Source organism: Excalfactoria chinensis, chromosome 5 (assembly GCF_039878825.1).
Source record: "Excalfactoria chinensis isolate bCotChi1 chromosome 5, bCotChi1.hap2, whole genome shotgun sequence".
NCBI lineage: Eukaryota > Metazoa > Chordata > Aves > Galliformes > Phasianidae > Excalfactoria > Excalfactoria chinensis.
Window position 1 is genome coordinate 41,795,462 of NC_092829.1, and position 26,940 is coordinate 41,822,401.

The following is a 26,940-nucleotide window of genomic DNA, read 5'->3' on the forward strand; positions in this document are numbered from 1 at the left end:
GAGTCTAGAGCCATCTTCTCTTGAAACAGAGCTATACAACATACTACCAGGTCTAATACTATTTTATGTCAAACATCTATGTCTTGAAGCATCTGTTGGCTACAAGTCAAACCTGAGCTGCTCCTTCTGTTTAGTGTACTCAGGGGAACAGGAGCAGTGTGGCAACTCATCCTTCAAAGTGCTAAAAGATCTCCCATGGTACTTGCTTTTGCTCAGTGCTGTCTAAATCTCTGCACAAGGCAGCTACAGATGAGAAACTATTTAATGTATACTGATAGACTTCCAAGGCATGCCTGGAAAACTGGCTATAGAACTTACAAGGAAGAACTTCTCCATAGTAAATCAAACAGTAACGAAAGTGAAGCACTTCAGAGCTAAGATGGATGAGTGGGAGATGCTGAGATTTGCATTACACCCTCCTGAAGATAGTGGGACTGTCAAAATTACTAATAATTCCAGTGATTCCTGCCACTACCCCCCCACCAATGCAAATCTATTGCATATGCCTTCTGTACAGTTATTCTCATGATCAGAATTAGTCCTCACTCCCACCACCCTCATCTTTGCTATTTGGGGCTTTGTGACTATTGCAGCCTCCCAGAACTCTTCAGTGCAGAGGATGTATCTGGCAGTGTGACCAAGTTGTACCCTACACAAATCACCTTCTTACCTCGCATTTGTTTTTAAACAGCAAGATGCATTTGTCTACATTTCCTTCATTTGACAGAGCTGTTCAGTGAATGTTACCGCAACAGCGAGGAGAGAGCATTTTCTCTGTTGGTGAGGAAAAATCAGTACTGGAGCAAAACCACCTGCCTGCACCTGGCTACAGAAGCAGATGCAAAGTCCTTCTTTGCACATGATGGTGTCCAGGTAACACCTACTGGCACTTCCCCTACCATCTTCATTCCCTAGGGCCTTTAAGCATGATGCTGGACACAGGAAAGGATACTACAGCAACTGAATGACCCCATGGAATATCTTATTCTCAGATGCATCCTTCACAGTGAAAAATCTGCCCTTTCCCTAAGGACCAGGTCAAGAGGATGTCATGCTATATACTTGACTAAGCAACACAGTTCCTTCTTTCATCCAGTTAGCCATGAAGAGAAGGTTTAATCCTCATCCCATCCTGTGCTTTTTCCTCTATTGATCACAGAGAACCATCAGGAAAGCACTTAAAAATCTGCCTGAAGCATAACAAATCTTAAGGACATGAGGTATCTCCCTAGGAGGGCTTGCTCAGATTCAGAGAAGCTCACTGATAAAAGTTGAATCAAATTACCATCCTGTTTTGCTCCCATAGCCTGACTTCTGTCCATATATACAAAACTAAATTAAGACTGATGATGCTTTTAGCTCCCAGTAGCTGACTTGTACTTCCTCAGTAGAAATGTTCCTTAACTCCACTTGAGTTACAGTTCCTTTCCACTGTCCTCTGATAACTCTTTGGATACTAAGAAACTGCAGAATGATGTGCAAAGCACCTGTATACTCCACATTTTTAGAGCAACGCCTAATTTTGCTGCCTTAGGAGAACACAGAACATAGGCATGCTTGATCTGCATATGTTTTTGTGATGCTAAAGCTACTTCTCGTTTCCTTCAATTTCAGGCCTTCCTAACAAAAATATGGTGGGGAGACATGTCTACAAACACACAGATCCTGAAGTTAATATGTGGATTCTGGTGTCCCTTCCTAATCTACACAAATTTAATAGCATTCAGGTACAAACAAATATTTGAGTGCAGAAGATAAGCGAAGGACGTAAAGTCATAAAAAAAAGAAGTACACAAACTGAAAATTTCTCATGTAAAGAATAAAAATAATATTGTCTCAGAAGCTCAACAAAAGGACTGCACCACTATTAACCAAATCAGTTTTCTACGGGACTGAGTGCCCTGGGCTAGCGTTCTGCCTGTTCTAACAGTTATAACACTGGTGCCAATTTCACTAGATCACTTCTGTTTCGCATGGTCCACATAATAAGCCTGCTGAAATTCTTCCAGTTCCCCTTGAATGTATGGTATGTATTGTATAGAATATCTCCCCATGTAGCATCATCCATTTCTAGATTTGAAGCTGCACGGCTCAAAAGAAACCTCAGTATCTTAGCAAGAAAAACAACCATCACAAACCAAAACTTTCAGCCACAAAACTTAGGAGCCTAAAGTCAAGCTTAAAAGCACGGGGCTCATATGAAACCAATTAAGATTTCCAGATTTAATATATTGGGAGATCGTGTCTATTAGTCTTCTAGCTTTGCAGTTCATAATTTTCATCTTTTTATCACTGTAAAGGTAGCTAGAATTTTAAGCCTTTAAAAGGAAAAGGAAAAAGCAAATAGCAGTTAAAAAACAAAGCAGCCAAGGTGTTCAGATAGGCATTAGAATCTAGAAACTGAAAAAAACTAGTATTGTGACAATCAGCTGCAGATCATCAGAACTGACATCGTGGAATAATACGCTATTCACAAATATACATTTACATTTCTTAATTATCAAGCTACTTGTAAAGCAAGTGGAAAGCTTCCTTGCCATTGCTGACCTAAGGCTTCTATTTTGTCAGTATCAGTCAGTAAAGATTGTGTCTTCTTGGCATGCTGGCTGCCAGATTCACAAATTCAAGTAAATTAACATGAAATGCCGTCTGTTTCCACAGAAGGGTTCAAATAAGGATTCCTAATAAAGTAAGCCTTTCTAAATTTCTTCTCAAGGACATTTTTGCCTTTTTTCTCTAGAAATGCAAGAATTGACATCATGTTCCCTAATGCTGGTGGCATTTCCTGTCTTAAGCACTACCAAGCATGGCCAGGACTGGAACATGAACACATTGTGGTATTATCTTCCAGGACTGACCGAGTGGTCTATTTCTACTCAAATAGTTTCCATTCAGTTTTGAGGAGACTAAGCATCTTGCTGCACTCTTGCAAAACACATGTTGATTATCATTTCTCCATTGACTCTTGTGGCTGACTTCACCTTTCAAATAATCAGAATACACAGAGATAAGGGTTGTGTGTATTTGATAGCTTCTCGGTGGAGTGAGTCCAAGATAAGTGCATGCTCAGAGCTCTGTAGGAAAGCCAGTTCAGTAGTTGAGTTGCTAACCAGCATCCTCCAACTAATGAGTTTATTTCCTTACAGTGAAGAAAAACAACCAAAGAATGAGACAGAGCCCTTTAAAGAGCTGGACAGTTTAGATACAGAAAGGACTTTGTTTCTTTCTAAGGAAGAATACAGGTAAGTTTAAAACCATCAGTTAAAATGATGTTTTTCAACTACAAAGAACAGGTTGCTTCTCGGGGATGTATGACCAGCTAGTGATATAAGGAACAACTAAAAGACCAAGGAAGTCACTACTCACCAGGAAAGCATTGCTCCCTTTGATTGCTGCAGTTGAACTCCATAAAATAAATACCAGAGGTAAACAGGGATATAGCACTGTATTTAAACAGACAACTTTACTTCATGTGAGCTGGTCATTTCTACAGGTCAAGGAGTCTGATCAATACCCAGGCAATAAGAAGGAATTCCTTGGATTCCCTTCAGCTGGTACTGGCTGACACAATGGATTTAAGAACAGTAATCCCCAATAGGCTACTGACCCAAGCAGGGTGAAGGTTCACAGCTAACCCTTGTATTTCTCAAATGCATCACTGGATACTGTGCTACAATGGCAGCAAAAGAAATACTTGCAAACATCAGTACCTGTGAATTTATATAGTTAGTTTCCCACCACACCAGGAGGACTCTCCATTTCTATCTTAAAAAATAGACCCTAAGAGACCAGAGAATCATAACAACAGACAATTCAGAGGCAGCATAAGAGAAACAGAGATCAAAGCAAAAAGATTTTGGCAGTTGTTCACAAGAGTTCATAGATCTACAGTACAGAACTTCTGAATTGCAAGCTTTACTTCTAGCAAATGTTCATCACCAAAGCCCACGGACTTGGGGAAGGGCAGGAAAACTTTTGATCAGTAAAGTTCACTTTACAGTTAATGAGAGCTATATAGCCACTTGTATTAAACATTTACTTCTCAGTGATTTGAAGAGAGCTTCACAAATATGTGAATAACGGTACCAAGGAAACAATCCACAATACCTAGTGCTGGACCAAGTCAGTCATTAGCTTGTATTTTTAGCTCTGGCATTTAGCTGCCAGCATATCAGAAAAAAATCATGAGTTCTCACTCCCTCTCTAACCTGTAAAATAGATGCAAAAGTGTATGCCTCTTGGGGACTATTTGTAAATAATATCATAAAGTCCTTTCACAACCTGAGTAAAGCATGGTTGATAGCTCTTGGTCATAATATTGTGCGTTCCAATTGCTATTATCTTACAGATTTAATTTAACAACGGGGCTCTTTCCCTCCCAGATCTGTTTCAGCATCTATCTAACAGTAAAGCTGCAATTACCCATTTATGATATTAGCCTGTTGCCATGGGAATGCGTCTTACAGTGTCATAAACGGAGAGTCAGTATAGAGTGTCAGGCACACAGAGACTGGCTGCAAGGAGAAACTTTTCCTTATGACAAATGTATATAATAATTATCAGGAACACCAGACATGTAGATCTACAGGTCAGGTCTTCCTTAAGTTACCAAAACATTTGTGCAATTGCACAATACTCAAAGACCACTGTAACAAATTATTTATTAAAAGGCCTCTCTGGTGATCTTTTTCCAATCTGATTTAGTCTCAATGGGCAAGATGCCAGCATCCATAGTTACATAAACTGCAGTATTTCTCCAGTAGCTCTCTCAGGCTGCAGCAAGGCTAGTCAAGGAACGCATGTTTAGTGTGTGATTCAGCACTTTTGATTCTAGGTCAAGACTAGTAATCGTCTCAGGCAGTCACAGCAACTGCAAGAACTTCTGCGTGTGATTACTGCAATAAATTTTAGGACCAAAATGAGAACTGACTTACAGTAGCTATTTGCCTTTCCTGCAGCTGGCCAAATACCCCCTCTTCTTGTTTATTCACACACTGTTTATACTACACGTAGGAGCAGACTGCAGCTGCAAATCAGATTAATGCAGCAAAACTGAAATAGCAAGGTTACACATTTAAACCTAACGTGACTTTGTTTTTTTAGTATCTATTTGACTTGAAGCATTCCTGCTACAACAGGATGATTGCTTGGAATCCCACAGCCTTGCTCCATCAGCATCCATTACTATCTTAAAAAAAAATTAAAAATAAATAAATAAATAAAAAAAAAGCTTAAAAAAATCTGTATAGAGAATAATACTGAGGCTATTCCCATGAACTGATTTTAGGTAGTCAACCAAGCCTATATTCTTTCTGTTTTGCAGACGAAGTGGTAAATTAGAAAAGCAGAACCCTTCTGAAAACACAGTGTGGGCAACGTTCATCTTTACTCGGTGGAAAAAGTTCTGGAGTGCCCCCATAACTGTATTTATGGGAAACGTTATTATGTATTTTGCTTTTCTGTTTCTATTCACTTATGTCCTCTTACTGGATTTTAAGCCACCTCCACCTGAAGGTCCGTCTGTTAAAGAAATTATACTTTACTTCTGGGTTTTTACTCTGGTCTTGGAAGAAATCCGACAGGTCAGTTACGTTCAACATCTCAGCCGTAACACAACAAACCCTGAAATAACGCTTTGAATAAATTTACAGTCTGTATAACTGTGCAAGCTTGAAGATTTCAACTGCCAAATGCAGCTTTGCACAGAACAGCAATATAAGTGTTACCTCATGCAAAACTCTCTCTCCCCCAAACCAACTTCTTCCAACTCCATGTAAACCTGTAGCTACTCCTGTTTTACCAGAGCGCTTCAGCTGCAGCCAAACAGGTAGGCTACTAAGACTCAGGTGTCCTCCACTTTGCAAAGCATGTCTGGTTTCACTCCCCAGAACTAGATCCACAATTAATGTTCACTGGAAACCATAGTCTGCCCCCAGAAGCACAACAGAGCACTCCTCCATCAAACAAACAAAATAACACATGAACAACGATGCAGATGCATTGACCATTGTGGGTGCATAAAACTATCCTTGCTACCCTCTTTAGGCTGAAATACAGTTATCAACACTTATTACAGAAGAATGCATGTCTGTAATTTAAGCAACAGAGACAGCAAAGGATCTCAGTTACAAGTTTTTTGCAATTAGTCAGAAAGGCCATAAACAGAGGAGTAGACCAAGAATATTTGAAACAAAGAATATTTTATTATATACCTGCAAAACATGAAAAATGCCAGGCCATAAGCCAGTTGAGACAGCTCCTTATGCAGATGATCAAATGTGCACTCACAGACAGTTACTGTGTACAAACACCAATCTTTACACACTGTTTAAATAGCAACATCCTGTCAACATTTATTTTCCAAATGTTCATTATGTTTTTTTAACAGCCTGAATGCTGACAAAGTCTTAAATCAGGCCAAAGAAATTCTCAGGCCTACATCACAAGACAAAACACACACAGATGCTTTTTAAAGACAGTAAACTTGTTACTTGCTACACTAGGAATTTATAATATTTGCAGTGAAAGAGAAAGGTTAAGCAGGTACTAAGTCAAAATTCCCACTGAAACAGTGAAACTTTGAACAGATCACTGCCAATGACGGTTCTTCTTTTTCAGAGTTTCTTCACAGATGAAGACATAAATTTAATGAAAAAGTTTAAACTGTACGTAGAGGATAACTGGAATAAATGTGATATGGTGACCATCTTCCTCTTCATAATTGGGGTAACCTGCAGGTATATATACACCTGTTTCGTGTGGTCAGCATCAGGGCTATGGGCACGTGCTACGACTGTCCTGTCACCAGGCATACAAGTGCACACAAGGGGAGGCTATGACATTTACTTTTATGAGTTGTGAGCTATGTTTCTGCAACAAGAGCCTCTACATTCCTACTGAACTGCAGATGTTGTCCCACAGACTATAAAAACCTTATTGGAATTTCAAATACTTGTGCAAAGAAGCTCTGATTTTCCTTTTTTTTGAAAGCCCTTTTAGTCAAAATAATCCCTTTTCTTTGCTTATCTCTTAGTATCCCCTTGAAGCCAAGCCAAGCAAGTATCCCTCCATGTCGTGGTCGCTTCTCACCAAAGTACAGATATAGTTACATTCTTCTAACAGCTGTAATGACCTTGACATAAGCAACCACAAGCTTGAAACACTTGCCTTTTCCTAACTCGACAATGCCTGGAAACTGAATGTAATATTTGAGAAGAGATCTCTCAGAAGTACTTGCTGAAATCTGATATTATCTTTCATTCGTTCTTCAGGATGCTGAACTCAACTTTTCAAGCTGGCCGCACAATCCTCGCCATTGATTTTATGGTGTTTACACTCAGACTTATACACATTTTTGCAATTCACAGACAACTTGGACCAAAGATCATAATTGTGGAGAGGATGGTAAGTGCAGTCTCTCTCAAATACTTGTTAAAAAACTGGCCAAAAAAAAAATCTTCTCCTTACAAAAGAAATAAGTTCATAACATGCCTTTATGTTTTTAAGGTCTGTCATTTTGCATACAACTGCCTTACCATGAAAATTAGAGGTAGTAAGTTTGAAACAGATCCTTCTGAAGAGCTCTGTAGTATACTAAGTTGACCCCAACACACCAATCCTTGTTCTTAGCTACTTACCCTTTGGTGTCTCAAATCAGGAGTACTGAGACACCATACTCTTGGTTTGAGAGACACAGACTCTTCCTGCTATTTCACAGGCTGCGTGCTTACAGAGCAAAGATCTCAGACAGACCAGAGGCCATTTACAGAGGGGCAACTGCTGACTGGCAGTTCTTTGCTTGGGGAAATTAAATTATTTGCAAGAAGTGTGAAGAAAAATCTGTGAAAATGGATAGTTGCAAGTTTTCCCACAGGCACTGTTCTTACTTGGACTTTGTAATCTAATCTACAGTGAAAACATAGCACCTTGTGAGCATGTGCTGGAAGATGCTGATGAAAGATTTCTATTTATTTCTCTGCTCTCCTGCAGGAAATGAGACAGGAGGACTATGGTTACTGTGCTTCAGTATGGGGTGGTACACTGAAACAGCTTTTTATTTCAGCATGTTAATCCTCTAGGCCAATTAGCTCATGATAACTGATTAATAGTTTATCTAATTGTAAACGCTATTACAGATTCTACAAACATTTGACTTGTGACTCACAGTAAAAACCCTACAGTCTAAATAAGCCTATACATTGAATAAACATAACTGCCAAGCTATTTGGATCTGTCTACAAATGCAATAACTGGAACTTCAGCATGACATTTGCTTTGAGTAGCAAAAGGGTAAATGGCAAATAAATATTTGTTCTTGTACATTATCTACTTCACCACATTAGCAGAGTTTTACAGTAAGAGAACAAGGCAGTTCTACAGCTCCCAACCCTTCCTGGCTGCTGCATACCAAGCTAAACCATGGCCCTGAGCAAATACGGTGATGCATCTACTACGTCAGTGTCTAAATTAATATGAAGTAACACAGATTAAGAACATACTCAGAAGAAAATAAATGGCAGCCTAGGCAAAACCATAACATGGGAGCTTTCATCTAACCCATATCCAAGCCACCACAATGCCATACAGTGCTTGGTAGTTCAAAGGAATCTTGCATCAAAAGAACAATGAAATTAAGTTCAGTAAACAGCATCTCCTTGAAACATTCATCAGGTTGGTTCAAGCAAGAACGTTTCTCTTAAACAGGGAATTAAACCAAGATTGCGTTTTATTGTCTTTCTCCTTTTACCCCTCAAACAGAATTGCTGAAACAAGTCTAGCAACTGTTGCAATGGTAGTTTGGTGCCAGCTTAGAGAGACCACAGACTGGAAAAGAGTATTCCCAAACAAACCACTGCTTTCACTTTGGCACAGTGTTAAAGGTCTGCAGCACCGACAAATCCAGAATCATACAGAAAACAAAATAGTTTGATAAAAGTTAGAGACATCAACTATGCCTTGCTTGCCACAGATATTGTGTTTCTTAATGGGACCTATAGTTAACTCCTGAAGGTCTGAAATACCTATGCATTTGGGTAACTGTGCAACCCTGTAATCTAATTGAAATGAATCTACAGCCCCTAATGAACTCTGTCAGATTAGATGGAAAGAGGATAAAGTGTTCTTCTTCCACTAGGGAAAAATTATTGCACTTGAAAGAAAAAAAATAAATAAAAATTGAATATGTATTTAAGGAAGTGTTTTAGGATTCAATTACTCTGCTTCTGAAGAGAAGCACAACGTTTAAAAGCAGGAAGCCCTGGAAAGAATCCCTCAAATGCATTACTTAGCTACCTGATCCTTCTAATCTTCAGTGTTTGCTGTATGAGTGGTTCAGAGTTTATGAATGAGCGCTGTCAGCCAGGATTCACTGCTGCAGCAGACTTTCGTAATTCAACAGTACTGTGAGATCTCATAGAAAACCCGCATTTAAAAGGCATTTGGTTTAAAAGAAAAAATGTTTTAAAAATATAAGCATCGTGTGATTAAAAAGCAAAGTTTTAAATTATAACGTGCCTTTATCTAAATGAACTAACAAAGAAAAATGATGCTTACTGGCCAAGTACCATATTATAACTGCAGAGTCAGGAGGGAAATTGCATGAGAAACTGTATCAGAGTCAACCTCCTCTAGCCTAAACAAGCTCGTACAGAAAAATAATGATATGAACAGTTACCATGCTGAACAACTACTGTCCTTTCTTTCAGTATGCTGCTACAATCACCTGCCCTCCTTTTCTCCCTCCCCTTGCCTCTTTTAGATGAAAGATGTTTTCTTCTTCCTATTTTTCTTGAGTGTGTGGCTCATTGCCTACGGTGTGACAACTCAAGCTCTGCTTCACCCTGATGACAGCCGAGTGGAGTGGATATTCAGAAGAGTGCTTTACCGTCCCTACCTCCAGATATTTGGCCAGATTCCACTGGATGAAATAGACAGTAAGAATATTTCTTTCCCCCCAACCTCCCAACCTTGCTATCTTTGAATGCTTTCTTCCCACTGTTATCTTTTAAAAAAGATTTTTAAAAAAAGTCCTGAAAACCAAAGCTATGCTAACCAAACATTGCTATGATATAAACAGTGAATCTGCAAAATGAGACAGCGTAAACTGTGGAATTACACTAAACATGAGGGTTGACCCTATTTAGAGACTATTTTGCAGTTCTAGAGACTGGCATAACTTCTCTTGCCTCAATCCATTTACATTCAGCCTAATCTGGACCCAAATAACCTTCATGTAAAGCAAAATAACAACACCTCCATACTTTTGGCAGTAGTTTAACATGACAGCTTTACAGCAGTACAGCTCTACCCATAAGGGAATACTTGTGTTTTCTAATAAATACTCTGCTAGAGCATTTGTTTACGCCATAGTCAAACCTGCCCAAATCAAATAAAGCTAGTAACTGCATCTGTGCAATATTTCAAACAAAACAACATAAAAACAATCACAAGACATGCAAATATTTGGATATAAATATGGGAGCGGGTAAAACACAGTATAGGAACTCCATCTCTCCATTGGAACCCCATAGGAAAAATAAGGTAATGAAGAGGACAACATTTGCTAATGAAACAAAGTTACTGGATAGTAAAGACTGAAGGTGACACCTAAAAGTTGCAAAAGGATCTCACTAGTGAAGAAACATCAAAAGAAATTCAGTATGGATAACAAGTTAATGTACTTAGTGACAGCTATTGCAGCCTGAGAGATTACAGTACTAAAGTACCCTTAGAATATTAAAGTTGCCTTAGATTGTGGGGAAAGGCATTGTTACTGGGGAGAAAAAAAGGAGAACAAAAGTGTAAATATAAGTGTTCTACATTTGTGGATTTAATTAATTACATGATATAACTTGCAGAAAAACAAACAAACAACAACAAAAAGTAAAGAAACAGTTAAACTAATTATGAACTTCATCCCAGTGTAGGAAGATTTGGATGAATAACACCAATATAAACAAAGAATTGTTACCTTTTCCTCAGTAAGTAGCAAAGGATTCCCAATAATACAGAGGAGATGTTTTTTCACATACATAAAGGTGGGCTGCTTAATTGTTTTGATGCTTTGAATGCTAAAAACATACATAGACAACAATCAGTTGGCAAATTCATTGAGGAATCCCTCAATATCATTATTAAATACAAATAATCCACCCGGGCATGTTGCTCAGCCACAGGCTCCAATGGAAGAAATATTCAAACAACATTACTCCATGTTTTCCCTGTACGTCGGTTTAAGAACTTGCTGCTGCCATACCCAGAGGTAGGATGGAAAGGTAGCTATACCTCTAGTCTGATGTAATGGCATTGTTCTTCCTAACCTTGACTGGCAAGCTCTGATGTACAAAGCAGTAGTCTAAATTTGAGTGAGGAACTCCATTTCCTGCTTTTACCAAGTTCTCTCCTCTAGCATGCATACTAGCATAAGGATTGAGGAGATGCAAGGACCTGGGAGTACGCACCTGCTAGAAATTCAAAGGTATTTGAACTGATGCAGTGATGCAATATGCCTTTTTACAAAACCTGCAACACTGGATATTAGTTCACATAAAGGATTGTTTGACTGCAAGAATTACCTCAGCAGTTCAAGCAGCCTGAAAGCTGTCCTGTGTGTCTTGTATTTACAGCTGTGCTTGCTAGTAAAAAAAACACAGTGCAGTACAAAAATTACATGCTACCACTATTCTTGTCTTATGCTCTAATAACTGCATATATTCAGAATAAAGTTACGCCACTGTTCACATGCAGATGAGATCTCAATATGGTAATCAATAGCATCATCCTCGATTTGCACCTTAATAGAAGAAGGTATTAAATTATGTAATCATTCTCATCATGAGCTCTTAAAAGAGGGGATTCTTAAAGGTACACAGATCCCTTTCTTCCTCAAAAAAAAATCTGTATAATGCAGCACCTCAAACTTCAGAAACGATTTGTAATTCTTGCCATTCTCTATTGAAAGCAAGAGATTTTGCTCACCAAAATGCAAAGCTTTTATCTCCAGGCTAAGACACACACACGGCAAAAGAATCAGTCAAAACTACCTTATTTCCCTCTCTTCCTTTGTAGCATCACGAGCATATCCCAGGAACTGTACATTTAATCCACTGCAGATTCTGCAGAACTCACCATCATGCCCCAACAACTATGCTAACTGGCTTGTTATACTTCTATTGGTCATCTTCCTACTAGTCACAAACGTTCTGCTTATGAATCTCCTGATTGCTATGTTCAGGTAAGAGCAGTTTCAATAAGCATTAAGACAGAGAAGTTAAGAGTTTAACTGAATGCCCACATTTACTACGTTGCTCTCGGTTAGCTACACTGAAACACACCAGTAGTTTTCCTAAGTAATTATTTGAGGGTTATTATTATTTCAGGATCATATAGTTCTTAAGTTCTCATCATCATCACACCAGCTACGTTAAAATTAAGAACAAAAAAAGAACCTTTTACCACTAAAAATTCAATTTAACGTGTCTGGATCCCTGGCCATGCTGTAGCAAGAATCTGCAGAAGCAGAGAAGCTGTAAACTTGGCAGATGCTGGATATTCAGCACACCGGGGAAACACATCAGGTCAAAATAGTTAACAATGATTCATTTGGTTGAAGAACTAACATCACATGTTTGCCAACCTTGCCAAAGTTGAATTGCCTTTTATTATTTTTTTAACAAATAGTAATTTTTTGACTTTTCTATCATTTGAAACTGCAATTGCAATTCTTTAATATCTAAAATCTGCACTTTTAGCTTACGTAGACTTTAAGTAACTTTAGCTTAAGTAAACGCTACTTACTGAACTTGCTGTTCCTTTCATTAAGGTAAATATGGACTGTACTTTGTAATAACAAGCTTTAGCTTGTTGAGGTAAAAGTAGCTCTTCATTTTTATTTTTTTTTTCCCCCAATTACAGCTACACTTTTCAAGTTGTTCAGGGCAATGCAGACATCTTCTGGAAACTACAACGCTACAACCTGATTGTTGAATATCACGGACGGCCTGCCTTAGCACCACCATTTATCATTATTAACCACATCACTTTAGTTCTTCAAATAATCTTCAGCAAAAGGGAACATAAAAAACAACATCTGGGTAAGTTAGTGTAATGCTAGAATGTGATGGAAAGCACAGCAATGATAGGGGAGTAACAAAGTCCTAAGCTGCATAGAGGACTTCATTCAAATGCAACAGCTGTGAGCACAAAAATAAAGAATCTTCTTACCTTGAGAAGCCCTCAGGTAGGCAGCAACCTCCAGCAAGAGGCCCTCACCTCCACTGCCAACCCTTAAATGAGATCTGGGAAGGGGTGGATCCTGACTCCACCCCTTCTAGTCACCCACCTACATTGCACACACCTGAGCTCCCCTGGGTTGGTCCTGCCTTCCCACCAGGTGCTCAATCACTGCTTCAAGCTACTCAGCATTCCTGCAACAGCTGTTAAATACATGTCTATCAACAGGTGACCCTGATACTCAGCAAGGATATGCTGCATAAGCAAAACAGAAGAGCAAGTAAGATCTCCACAGGTCAAGAGCCATAATTTATTATATTTAACAAAAACTGCTAGGAGAGCAGACATGAAAATCATGATGCAGTCTGTACAATTTCCCATAATGATGCAATTTCCTATAATGCATTTCCCTATGTAACATACTTATTATGACAAAGGCGTTGATGTCAAACTGCCTTGATTTCTGAAGAAATAACAACTGATAGTCCGAATGAATTATTCAGAAATCACTGCAATTTGCCTGTGCTGTTCTTTAGAAAACTCAGGACTCCTATTCAACTGCAATAAATCCACTACCTTGCATCACAAGAAAATAAAAAGTGTAGAAAATACTTATTTTCGCAGCTTGTCACTCCTACAATGGCAAAACAAGACCTGATTTTTCTTTGCATAGCAGCTTTTCATTACTTAAACTAGTGCAGGTGAAAAGGGAGCAGCATATAATTCTTAGTATCTTTTTTTTCCCTCCCTACAGAAAGAGATCTTCCAGTTGGGCTAGATCAAAAAATCATAACATGGGAGCTGGTGCAAAAAGAAAATTATCTAATAAAACTTGAACAAGAAAGGAAAGAAAGCAACGAAGAAAGGCTGAAGGCCACATCTAATAAGTATGTTACTCTGACCTACATTAAGTGAATCTTGCAGGTCTTCAGATTTGCATGAGATAAACATTCAGGCACTTGTAAGGTTTATATGAGGAATCTAATGGGAATGATGCTCTGCATGGAATGTTTTTCATTAGCAAGGATCACTTTGAGATGTTTTTTTGACTTTGTTGAAGTATCTACAATTACAAACATGTAACCTCCAGCCAAACTTGCAGTTAAGCTCAAATTTGTGAAGAAATGATGGAAGAATAGTTCTGTTGCTACACTGCAGAGCACGTACTTCCATCCTATATAGGAACATAACATACCTGGATACAAAGCATTGATCAAAATCCAGTGAAACTGCCCTTTTCAAAACAGAAAGAGATTTAGACTTTTGAATGAAAATTTGTGATCTCTGGAATTATCCCCAGCTCATAGACTCAGAAGAGCTTCTACTTATGGCATTATGACATGAGACAATTTTGCACAAGAAATTCCTGGTATCAGCTCTCAAATTACATTTAATTAACTGGGCCTCCATTTAAAAAGTCCTCTAAAATATCACCCTAATAGGAGTATCTCTTACATTGGTTTACTGTTCTAATGAATAAAAGTGCAACATTACTACTCAGAAGTTCACTTCTTTAAATAACAATGACGTAAAGAGATGCATGTTCATGGAAAGTACTCCTCTCCCTCTAATTTAACAGGCTCTTTATTCTTAATTAATTTGGAATTTATTACTCTGTTGTTGAAATCTAACAATAAGTACGTGTATAATTGCTCCTAAATAAAGGACATGATATCAGACATAGCAGAGCCAATAAGAGATCAGACAAGTTCAGATGACTATCACTGAGACTATGGTTTCTTACCTTTGCTCTTTGGTGTTAGCAAACCTGCCTGATTATTTGAAATCTTATTTAACCTTCAGAAAGCCATTCATTTAACTCTGCATTAAAACAATCCCCAAATGCACTAGATACATCAAGCAGCAGCCTCTTCACATAGGCCTGAATGCTAAGTAACCTGTTAAAGGGAAAATTTAAATAACAGTTAGGACCAAGTGAAGAGGGATTTGGGGAACCCATGGGAAGTCAGATGAGAGGAATAAGGAAGGGATGGAAGAAGAGGTAAAGCATGTAGAAAATGTGTGGACAGTTTGATTTGGAGGTATCATTTTCAAGTTCTCCGCACAGTCCCGTTAGAGATTTATACACCAAATCAGTTTCTGAAGATGAAACCTTGAAGAAACCAAATGGCTCATCAGCCCTGTATTAATGGAATATATATCATGGTCTTAATTTTCATGGTGGGATCAAGTTGCCTTTGAAATAGATGGGATGTAATGGACTGGAAAGACATAGCTAAGCAGCCCTAACCACAAGCTGTACGATCATTGTCATCTAGGCAAGTTCATAGCAGCAGGTATGGGAGATTTGTGCCACAAATGCTGCTCTGTTCAGTAAATACTTAGAGGAACCCTTCAAAAGGGCAATACTTCTAGGGGGCTCTGAGGTGTCCCAGCAGCACAGAACTGCAAGCAGGAGGTCACAGATGTAGTTTAAGTTACTTGTTTTCTGTGGTTTAGGATTTAATCGGAGGCATTTCCTTTTTGCTCAGCAGCACATCATTTTTGCTTCCACAGGGTGGATAATTTGTCTAAATACCTCAGTGGGCTGAAAGAGCAAGAAAAGCGACTTAAAGTTATAGAATCCCAGGTAAGTCACATCAATGTAACCAACATTAGGATCTGTTTCTTTCTTTTTTTGTGGCCTGGCCCATTTTTTCAGTGGGCAGTATTTCAGTGTTGGCAGTGTTTGGTATACACTCTATAAGGATAAAAGGAAGGAAAAATAATCTGCATAATGACTTCACTTTCCTTATTTTATCTGTAATTACAACAATGCAAAGAAACTTTTCTAACCTCCCATAGAAAGGGGAACACAGTTTCTTGCTCTCTTTGCTAGCATACTGCAGAAGCTTCCACTTCTTCCCCTTAAGCTCCCTCTGGATGCAAATCCTCCACACTCCTTTCTCTTTCTTCACCCAACCATTTCTTACTTTAAAAGCGACAACATTGAAATAATCCATATTCAGTCCAATATGACAGAGACTAATATTGGACATTGGTTTTCAAGTATTCTTAGGTAACACATACAAGCTTCTCAAAGGGGGAAGCATTAACACATAAATGCGCAACAAAATAACAGGAGGAAACCCTACCTCAAGCTTTTGATGGCAGACCCTTGGAACATAAATAAACGTTTGCTAAACAGTCTCAAAACACTCAGCATTACTGTATACTACATAGTAAAACTGTTACTGTTTTCCTTGTTTCTAGAGTTCTCCAATGCAGTTTTGGCCTAGCTGAAAGTTGCTTGCCTTAATGCTCCTGTTGCAGTTTCTCTCCCCTTTCTTTGTCACTTTTATGGCTTCCTGGAAAAAGTAACACTATTCAATGAAAAAGGTTGAAACCAAATACAGGTTTAGTGGGAACACACAGTAAATGCTGCAATAAGGTTGTGCCAGAATAAGCTAATGCAATATACTCAAAATAAGGAAGACATTCAACACCAATCTTCCTGCAAGTCAGTTCAACTATTCCAAACAAAGTTGTGTATGATATTTTTGATGCTGCTTTCAGTTGCTATTATGTTGTCTTTCCTGTAAATTTAAGATTGGATACAACGCTACAAAAAATAACTGATGCAGAAATCACTGCCTGTTCTATAGATTTGCTACTGTACGGCTGTTATCTCCTCAATGGCAGATGTTTTAACCAAAACCAACCTCTTCTGCAAGCAAACAGATCCAAACTACGCATGTAAGTATTGAAAGGACCACAATCATCATCCAGTTTCAACCCCCTGCTACGTGCAGGGTTGCCAACCACCAGACCATGCTGCCCAGAGCCACATCCAGCCTGGCCTTGAATGCCTCCAGGGATGGGGCATCCACAACCTCCCTGGGCAACCTGTTCCAGTGTGTCACCACCCTCTGTGTGAAAAACTTTCTCTTACTCTCTAACCTAAACCTCCCCTGTCCTGGTTTAAAACCATTCCCCCTTGTCCTACGACTATCACTATCCAGTTTGAAACATTAGAGACAGAAACAGAGCATTGCTCAGCCAGTACAGGATATCCAATTCAAGAAATATTTTGAAATAGATGATTAAGAAAAATATCAAATATTTATCCAAAAACTTAAACCAAGCATGTAGGTACCACATGGGAAACAAGTAGCTGGAAATCCAGGTAAGTCTTGACATAGAATCATAGAATCACAAGGTTGGACATAACAAGACCTCAAAGCATTCATGCAGACAAAGGTGTGTTGGATCCCATTTAATATGGCAGTTTTTCTTTGTCCATTTGTATTGACGTCAGTGAAAGTGGGGGGGAAATGAGATCTGTCTGAGGTTCCTGTAGCAAACCACAGGTATAGCAGAAACAAATAATTTGCAATTTTCCCAGCCATGGGAGGAAACATCAACATACTTAACCAGGCATATTATTCTAATTTTAAACGTAGGCAAAGCAAAGCCAGCTTAGAAAAATATTTTCTTTCATACTACCTCAGGATGCATAACAAGCTATAATATTCTGAAAGCACTGAAAGGAATTATCAGTGAAAATTGAAGTCCACTGATAAACAAGCAGGTTTGGTCCTAACTGCAGCTCTGTCCTACAACAGTTTGCTATAAACAGCTTCTCAGAGTCGAACTAACCTCATATTTGACTTAATTTTGGTGGTAGTTTTCAAAGCACATAAATACACTGCCTCATTATAAGCATTCTGGTAAGAAAAACTTGTCCTGTAGCATGTTACCCAGACTATTTTAATACTGTACTGCATAGAGACTTAAATAGCTGGGGAAAAAAGAAGGAAAAAACAAAACAAAACAAGAAACCTGTTTTTATCATTTACTGAACAAACATGAAGTACTACAAGCTACAGTATAATTTCACTGTGGGTTATTTCCAACATTTTAAAGTTTCCTAATTACTATTATGTAACCGTTATCCTTAAGCTTTGAAGAAACACATGGCTTTTACAATCCTACTAGGTTCAAGAAATGCCGACACTGAAGTGCCTTTGCCAGAAAGAGCTGAAAGAGAAGAGCATGCAGATCCGACTGAGGCTGACATCGCATACATAGATAATTAAATTTCATTCTCATTTCTTTGGATTAAACCCTTTGCCCTGCTGAATTACCATCCAAGTAAAATCCTAATCTCAGGAAGGCTCAAGACCCAAACTTCAAAGTCTTCATGGTAACTTCGCACTTTATGTGAAATACTGTTTGACACTACTGGGGATTTCTTGAGCTTTCTTCCCTACTGCTCCTGCATTGGCCTTTTCTCCATTGCTCCCCTCCACAAACTGCACTATGTCCAGGATGACTACCACCTTGTTCTCTACATAGTCTGTTCCCAAAGTTCCATACCCTCAATCACACTTCATCATCACTAATTTCCATGTTCTTTCCAAAGGAGTTTCCCCTTTAAAGGGCAACCATTTCCTCACTAAAAACCAACCCACTTCCTATGCCAAGAAAGCAAGCTTGCATTTATGAGTCGCTTTGAAAAAAATTGAAGAAAGTTTCCACAGGAAAGAAGGGGCCTGGGATCCTGACTTATTATACATTTCACACAGTTCCTAGAGTTCTTGTCACTCTCAAATGATTGCACTCACCGCTTTCTCCTCCCACTTCTGGCTCTCTTTTCTGGCTGTTCATTAATGCAGGATCTTCACTCATCCCCAAAAACTCACTGCATGGTCCTCAAGTCTTTGGTGGCATGCAGGCAGTTTCCAAACACAAAGCAGGTGACCTTCCCATTCAGATCCCCAGCCTCTGCTGCTTGCTTTTTGAGTTCAATGCCAGATGATAGACCTGCTGTCAGCTCACTGCTATTACAAGGAGACATCAACCTTGCATCTACAGCTAAGCAATTTTCTGACTTCATTCTGGATTGATGGCCATTTTTTTGCATTACTTCTACTGGCATGTATCTTTTTAGAACACAAATGGTAGCTGGCTTTATTATAATTTTGTATGAGGAGACATACAAATAAAATGAGCGTGATTGCTGTCCTTTAATGGGAAATTTCTTTGCACCGATATAAACAGTGCCAAAAGAGGGAAGTAAGCAGTGGGTTGTGTTCACACTCTGATAAGCTCCAGCTGAACTTAATTTCCTCATTCATATTATGATGCTGCTCATATACAACAAAGAAAGGTTGTGAGAAAACTCTCTATTGCCTCAGTACAGAGTTGGGGGGGAAAAAAATCTCAGACGTGATCAAAATGCCTTTCAATGGGAGTCTTTAATTAATAGAAATTAATCTTACGATTTCTTCATAAATAAGTGATCGTTCAGCTTATTCAGCTGCACCCCTGACCATAGTAGTGCCATTAACAACAACAGAACGTGGATCCTGTGCTAAATGCTCTTCACCCTAGGCAAAGGATAAGTCATAAAACCAGTATGACTGTACTGAGCTATGTTTGTTTGTTAGGAAATAACGTGCATATTACAACTGGCAACCCACTGTATTCTTCTTAACCACTTCCTTTCTGATACAGCTATTTTTGTTATTGACCCGATTCAGTCTAGCAAGTGATTCTCTATGTATTGTAAAATTACCACACAACGTTAAAAATGTGAACTTTAGATTCTAAACCTTAAGAAGCTGAAGGAAAAGTTACAAGATGTTGAGACTAACATTCCAGGTTCTCAAATCAAATAAATTTAGTCATTCAAACTCCTATAGTTGCAGTAATATCAGTACAGTTCAAAGACATGGAGAAACAAAAGTACAACTGAAAGTTTATTGAATTCCAAGGAAAAAAGCATCCAGTTCAACAAACACCCTGATTCCCACCAAGTGTACACCAAGAAACGTGGAAGCAGAGCCATCTGGAAATACTAAACAAATATGCAGGCCAAAAAAAATCAACACATCATAGTACTAAGAGAAGTTGTTGCATAACTGATTTACAGTCTACATGAAGAGACTTGGCTGAAGTGATCTTCAGTGTGTCTTTACTAGAACGTTTTCCAAAGTTGTGCCCATCTGCAGGAAAAAATGGTATTTTCTTAACCTGTTTTTTTCATGTAACAGTAAGTTAAATATCTGAAACCACATTAAAAAATAGTTGGTTTGCCAGTTCCCACCTGGGCCCTCTAAACTCATGCTGTACTCTCAAAGAGAATGAAAAAAGGACAGGTTGGGAGAAATCAAATCTAGTGGAAGACCTGTTTTTATTTTCACTGTTTAAACAACTCCGCATAATAAGCTCATCACCTCTGTTCCCAGATTCTACAAGACTTAGGAAAAGCTCTAAATGTGGGGTAATTAGGATGCCTTGCAGCATTCTAGCTAACAGTTTTTTCTGTGGTGCTCATGATGACTTGAGCTCCAATGCAAGCCCCAGGGAGCTGCTCAAGCAAACAAAACACGCTTTATTCTCTCATGAGAGACTGCAACTATCCTTTGCCTGCAGAGTTCTCACTAACAAAAAGTCTGTAATGTATTTTTAGTAGCTTAATTTATAAAAATGAAAGTGGTCTGGGTGGCTATAAAGCAAGCCGTTAGACAAAATGGTATCACATGGGTCCCCGACAAAAAAAAACCAAAAACATAATAACAAAACTAAGCATATCCCAAGAGTACACAAATTCTTGCATATTTCCAATTCGTTCCATCACTCAAGACTCTTCCTCCTCTCCTTCGTCATCTATTTTAGGCCTGAAATTTTTCCTATTTCTCTTCTTGCTGCAATGGAATCCAACTTTTTCTGCCAATGGCTCTTCACCCACACCATGCTCACTTTCCATATTCATGTTCTCCACTATCAGGCATCCCTCCTCCTCTGTTGCCTTTCTATCAGCACCACCTAAGTGTCCCAGCTCTACCTTATCTTCCTCCCTCACATCATCAGTCTTTACAGATTTTCCTTTCAGATCTGTTTTGATGTGTTTCTTATCACCCTCTCCTGCCGATATTTTCTTTTCTATTCCATCAACACCCCTTTTTGAAGGTTTGGTGAATACAATCCTCCCAGCTCCACAGCTGGAAGGATCCTGGTTGAAATATGGGGTGTAGCTGTCTTGGACAGTTGAGCTTTGTTCCTCCCCTCTTTTCTTCAAGCCCTCTAGAAATTCCATAGCCACTGCCCTATTAGTCTTGTCACTAGACTCTGACACCCCATCTAGGCTGTATTTGGTCCAGCGCTCTGGGTGTGCCACATAGTCAGGCACTGCTGGAGACATTCTGGGAGCCTGCACTGGTCTGGTTGGCTTTCCAAGGCTTTCTGGTATTACATTACTTGACATGGTAGTTGGAGGTAAGGGACGTTTAAACCTCCCATCAACAACATTATCTTCAGACATTGAGGGAACAGACAATTTTGCTGCCTCCTCCAAGCAATCAAAAATACTCTGGCTGCGGAGAGAGAATGTAGAACTCATGCCCCTCAAAAGGAATGGCTGAACAGGAGACCTCTTCCTGTTTTCTGATGGGTCAGCAGCATCCCCTGGTCTGTAATCCTCATCATCTACAGATGGATCCTCAGGAGATATTGTATCAACTTCTGCTTCATCTGCTAATCCCAAATCATCAGAATCAGAATCGCTGAGCGACACTGAGTCAGAGGGCTGAGCTCCTTTGTAGTCTGCTGCAGTGGCAGTCCCGGTGCCCAGGAAGGGTTCAGCATCATCTTGGTCTCCCATCTTTGAGCTATCACTCCACTGAGGTCCTTGATGCAGGCCCAGGAACGGCTGTAAATGTGGTTTTCCAAATGCCCAGCAACTTTAATACCTACAATACAAAGGAGCATGAAAATTCAACTGTGCAATGAGAATCACACATACGACCATCACTCTGGGACAGGCCTGACAATTATTACTACAATATCACAGTACATTACTGCAGAATGGATGCACATATAATATTAAAGACTTCCACAAAACTCAGTACAAGAATGCAAAGTAATTCTAAATAGTAATGCACTGAATTTCACTGAAGGTAACAGCAAGATCGATTGCTAAATGATGAGCACAAGTTTTTTGCATCTAACTGTTCCACATATCTTCTTCCAAGAACAGCAGTGACTCTCCAAAGTACACCATTCATTTATCCATACCATATAAATCCATAAAAACAAATCCTAATCTCTTAGACTTTCTTTTGTCTGTTACAGTTCTTTATTGCCAATTCACATCCAGCCCCAATCATGTTCTACCTATTAAAAAGGGCCCTGCTGCTGATCAAGGAACGTGGCAGAACAGCCTGTAATGTCTCAGAGCTACAGTTCTGTGTCAGCTTTAAACTGACAAAGTACAAGGTCCACTCCTTCCTTGGCTTTATGTTATTACTATACAGTTGCAATCATAAGATGAGTGAGCATGAGAAATGAATTGAGACAGATTATGAAAACTAATTGCACATGCCATGCTTGTGTGAGCACACTGGAAACAAGGGGAGGGTGCAAGCAAGGGTCAGCAAGAGCTGGCCATTTGGTCAATCAAAAGACACAGTGAACTGAACCCTGAGTTCCAGTACAGGCTGAAACATCACTGCTTGCTAGGCAGTCAAAAATAGACTTGGCAAAAATACACTTCAGCTCTCCAAAATGTGAATTAGGGAAAGAGTTCTCATTTACTATTAGGTTAAGTTAAACTACACAATTATAGGTTCTTCTGAAAATCCACAGTAAACAGACGTGGGAAGTCTGCTGGTCACTCACTTTCTCCTGAGACTGAGTCAGCTTCCCCTCCCGAGGGTCTGTTAAAGCCACCAAAGATCTCAGCACTTCCGCCCTAGAAAACAAACATTTCCATCAAGATGCTGGAAATGTAGTTTTAAAATGAGTTTTGAAAATAATTCTTTCTCCCTGAGTCACCCAAAGCTACAGAGCTGAGTTCTAAATCTGACACAAGCTCAACCTTGCATAAGAGCCTTCAGATAATCCTGAATATTAGCAAAAGAACAGCACAAACCTAAGAGGACAGGCTCCACCATAGTTACTCAGTCTCCACAGTCACAAAGCCAAGCCTTATTCTGTACAACAGAAGAGAGGCTTCTGAAAAAACAAAGCTGTAATTTACAAATGCAGTAAACAATTAGTAAATGTAGTGTGTTAACTGCAGCCAAGAAAATACTGAGGTACTAGATATGCACTGCAGGTACTACAAGCCACTAGGAAAGAGACCCAGGATACCACAGAGATGTCTGCAAAGAAAGGTCGTATTCACCACTGGGAACAGATCTGCATGAGGCATTAGTATGTGGAGAAACTTCCAAAGAACTGAATGGCCTGAATGCTGTGTTCTGTGTAGTCTGGCTGTGTTTGACACCGTTGCTTTTGAAACGTGGCCTCTAGTGCAACCCCTGAATGCAAAATAAGCATTGAAGATCCTGCATCTTTCTGTTTAGTTTTATAACACATGAAAGAAACAAATGCAACTCAAAAGAGACACCGAGAAGCACAGCTGAGCAAAACAGCTGTTTCAGGCTATGAATGAGAGCACCTTTTTTCTAAGAGCATTTATACAGAAAGGGAAAACGTTGCTTCTGGAATAACATTTTAACAGTGTTAATACCAAACACGCAGATGCTGACAGCACACCAGACAGACTCACACGTTCATTACAGCAATGTGGGCACTGCACAGCACAGACAGGCCCGTGTCTCCCTGGCTGGCACGTTCTCCATCAGCCTCTCCCATCCTGGCCTCGCTCTGCTGGCTCTGCTCACCCTCCTGCAGCTGTGAGGCAAACACAGAGCCCCGTCACCCCAAATCTCGGCCCCGACCCCGTTCTCATTGCAAAGACAGCACTACGGCACAGCCCACCGCCTCGCCCAGCACCACGGGCCCGTAAACCGCATTCCTTGCCAGCCCAAGGTCCAGCTCCCTTCCCCGGACCGGGATCCTCTCGGATCCGAACCTCTCCTCCACACCACGGGCCAGACCCCCCCTCCCTCCCGCCGCTCACGCCCAGCACGGAGGGCAGCCATGCTGCCAAAGAAACGCCCCGTACCCCAAAGCCACGCAGGCCCGGCGGAAGGTGGGGGTGGGGAAGTACAGAGGGCAGGAAGCGGAAGTGCGGCCCCGCTTCCCGTTAGCGTCACCTCGCTTTGCATCCTGGGAGTTGTAGTTATCCGCGCTTTCCCCGTTGGGGGCCATTTTGAGAGCGGCGGGGCGGCGGCGGGGCGGGACTACAGCTCCCAGGACGCACCGCTGCCCGCCCCAGCCGCTCGGCCGCCATTTTGCAGCCTGTAAAGCAGTCGGGGGTGGCCCCGCCTCTTCCAAACCGCGTGGAAAAAACAAGTCAGGCGTTGGTTTTTTCCTCATCTCCTGGACTTGGCAGCAGCGAGCGGTTCAGAGGAAACGCGGAGTTTTTATTTGCGTGTACTTTATAACCAGAAAGCCTCCAGTCACTGGGGTGTGAGACAAGTGTCCGGCCAAAAGCAAGTTTCCATCCTCTGTCCCAAAAGAACATTTTTTGTTCATGTGTCAAGATGTGGAATTCTGTCGGAACATGTTTTATTGGTGTTGGCTGAGGCCACCTGGTGCTTTTCCCCCAGCACCACCATCCGCCCCTGACACTGTAGGCCGACATCATAAAACAGGAGGCATCACTTTCGGGGTAGCCCTTGTAAAATATATAATATCATTAACGTGTGGGAGTAACAAAACTTACTATTAAAACACCAAAGAAAGCAACATAACATAAAACTAGTGGGATGTTGGACCTTGTTTTTGCGAAACCGATGCATCAGTGTAGTTCAGTGGAAGCAGTTGGAATTCTCAGCAAGTTCACAAAGTGCTCGTCAGAGATTTTTGATGAAATTTTACTATACATCATCCCTGAAAATAGGGATTTTCATCCCTGAAAATAGGGATCACACAGCCATGCCACCCACACCCTGCTGCACCCCAGCGTCCATTTGCAGATGCGTGTGCTGAAGGTCAGGCTGTGTCTGCTCCTGAGAAGGCTGCAGCGAGTCCCTTCAAGTGGGACCTCGCCACAAGACATCCCTCACATGAGCTGTTCCATTTGCATTGTCAGTTTCTTAAATATCTCCTGCCTTCTGGAGTGTTGAAGTAATTTATGAGACGAGGGCTGCCTCTCAGAACACATTTGGCTGCAGCACCAAAGTTAGCATAAAATATCTTTTGTCTGGCTGGAGCCATGCTAGAGTTCTAAAGCAGCGGCTCTAGAGGTGTTTCCCCATTTGGTAAGCCTTTCCTTAAACATATATACACAGTCAGATGGATTCCTGCCTGGAGGAAAGAGAGAGGAAAGCAGAGCCCTTTGGCATGTGAGCAGGAACAGGAGTAAGGAGAGGAGTCACAGGCAAAGACAGGCGTTGTGCAGGGGAGACACAGACAGTGGATGAGGGCTGGGCCTGCTGCATAATGCTGTCTGAGCATACCAGCAGCAGGCAGGGAAAGGATGTGCATTAAGCGTGGTCATGCCCTATTTTTGTAAGGGTGGAGGCAAGCAGCATAAGCCGTAGATGTGGGGTTGGGTTTTTTTTGTTGTCAGGATGCAGTTGATGGCCAAGGTTACTACAGCAGCTGTCTGTATCCTTTTACTCCTTTCCTGTCGTTGTGCAGAAGATGAGTCTCACACAATGCAGAGAACTGGGGATGAGCTGTTCTTTTCTCTGCTGACTGAAGGCAAGGCAGTTCACGATGGTGAATGTGCTGTTGTGTTGGGATTTTTGCTATTGCCTGGTGACAGCTGAAATAAAAATAATGAGTCAGATCCTAAAGACGAACAGATGGTAAAGCCTAGCCCTAGCCAGCGTGAACTAAGATGGCTTGAAAAGGGGTGCGGGACTCGACATGGCTCTGTGTGCCATCACAGGACATCTTCCAAACAAGTACACCATGCCTGGGGCAGGCTTAGCTCTTGCACAGAGATTGCCCTGTGACTCTGCGGGAAGCAGTGCGTCTCCTTTCAGCCCTGCTGCTGGGAGCCTTGTGTTCCTTTCTTGTACATAAATCTGCTGTTGGCCCCTATCCGGTGACTGTTTCCGCTGCTCAATTGGCAGGCTCCAGCCCCAGCCTATGCACTGGAGGCTTCTGCACTCGGAGCCTGGGAGAGTCTGCCTGTCCTCCTCTTCATGGCTGTAGGAAACTGGCAGGCAATTCCCCGGCAGCCACTGTGATACTGAAGGCCAAGCAGAGCAATCCAATGTATTTTCTCCATCTCATGCGCCCAGAACAACTGTGGACATGAGTCTGGTATGGCTGTGCTCAGCTTGATGCCAGAGTTCATGAGGGGAAGTGGGGAAGGAAAGGAGCATTTTCCTGTAGGTAAAAATCACAAGCACAGTGTTGCACAGCACATCCTCCTCTGCTGGAAGACTGCAGTTGCACCGAGCCAGAATGAGTAAAGGCTGGGGGAAATAATCACCTGACCTCTCCCATTTACAAGAAGGAAAGCCTATAAATATCCTTGAAACCCTGTGGGATGTTTCCAGGATTTGGTGCTTAACACTGCCTTTCTCCTACATTGGTTTTTGCTTACCTGTTTTACTTTATGATTTCTTTCGGCTCTGGCTCACATGCAAGCAGGTTTGATTTATTCCAGTGCTGTTTACTCACACTGGAGTTTTCTCCCTGCTAAGTGAGCAATGAAAAAATTAACTCATGTGGAGGGAATATATTTAATGAGGGCAGGTATCAACCTGACTCTTCCCGATGACAAAGTTACTGCCAACCTGTAGGGAGAACCTGCAGTTGTTTTCTGTTAGGGACATTGCACGTATAAGACAGAATTTGCCTGGCCTTGCACCACCACCACATTTTGGGTGCTCA

General features: G+C 40.7%; 2 protein-coding genes across 7 annotated transcripts in view; one reads left to right on the forward strand and one right to left on the reverse strand.

The window, feature by feature from the left end:
* TRPM5 (transient receptor potential cation channel subfamily M member 5) overlaps positions 1–18,269 on the forward strand; it is a 35,562-nt gene extending 17,293 nt beyond the window's left edge. Inside the window, exons 12-24 of the mRNA XM_072339310.1 lie at positions 728–873; positions 1,615–1,727; positions 3,147–3,242; positions 5,324–5,582; positions 6,619–6,737; positions 7,272–7,404; positions 9,758–9,932; positions 12,067–12,232; positions 12,913–13,091; positions 13,985–14,117; positions 15,748–15,820; positions 16,836–16,926; positions 18,169–18,269. Of these exons, the coding sequence (XP_072195411.1) occupies positions 728–873; positions 1,615–1,727; positions 3,147–3,242; positions 5,324–5,582; positions 6,619–6,737; positions 7,272–7,404; positions 9,758–9,932; positions 12,067–12,232; positions 12,913–13,091; positions 13,985–14,117; positions 15,748–15,820; positions 16,836–16,926; positions 18,169–18,269 (1,784 nt within the window). The remainder of the gene's footprint in view (positions 1–727; positions 874–1,614; positions 1,728–3,146; positions 3,243–5,323; positions 5,583–6,618; positions 6,738–7,271; positions 7,405–9,757; positions 9,933–12,066; positions 12,233–12,912; positions 13,092–13,984; positions 14,118–15,747; positions 15,821–16,835; positions 16,927–18,168) is intronic.
* Positions 18,270–19,642: 1,373 nt separating this feature from the next.
* Positions 19,643–24,222, reverse strand: TSSC4 (tumor suppressing subtransferable candidate 4). Of its 6 annotated transcripts, none has more exons than XM_072339083.1 (4): positions 24,149–24,222; positions 23,752–23,874; positions 22,855–22,927; positions 19,644–21,926 (listed from the first exon to the last, which is right to left on the reverse strand). In XM_072339083.1, exon 4 carries the CDS (start codon positions 21,836–21,838, stop codon positions 20,816–20,818), a length of 1,023 nt encoding a protein of 340 aa, XP_072195184.1. In that variant the 5' UTR covers positions 21,839–21,926; positions 22,855–22,927; positions 23,752–23,874; positions 24,149–24,222; the 3' UTR covers positions 19,644–20,815. The 6 variants fall into 6 exon arrangements, with proteins under 6 accessions (XP_072195185.1, XP_072195184.1, XP_072195181.1 ...); XM_072339080.1 differs by having other exon boundaries at positions 23,750–23,874; positions 24,104–24,157; XM_072339079.1 differs by lacking the exon at positions 22,855–22,927 and having other exon boundaries at positions 23,750–23,874.
* Between the last annotated feature and the right edge of the window lie 2,718 nt (positions 24,223–26,940).

Bases quoted from the DNA above. Each gene is read 5' to 3' on its own strand.
- TSSC4 (XM_072339084.1), bottom strand. From the start codon at position 21,838: ATGGGAGACCAAGATGATGCTGAACCCTTCCTGGGCACCGGGACTGCC.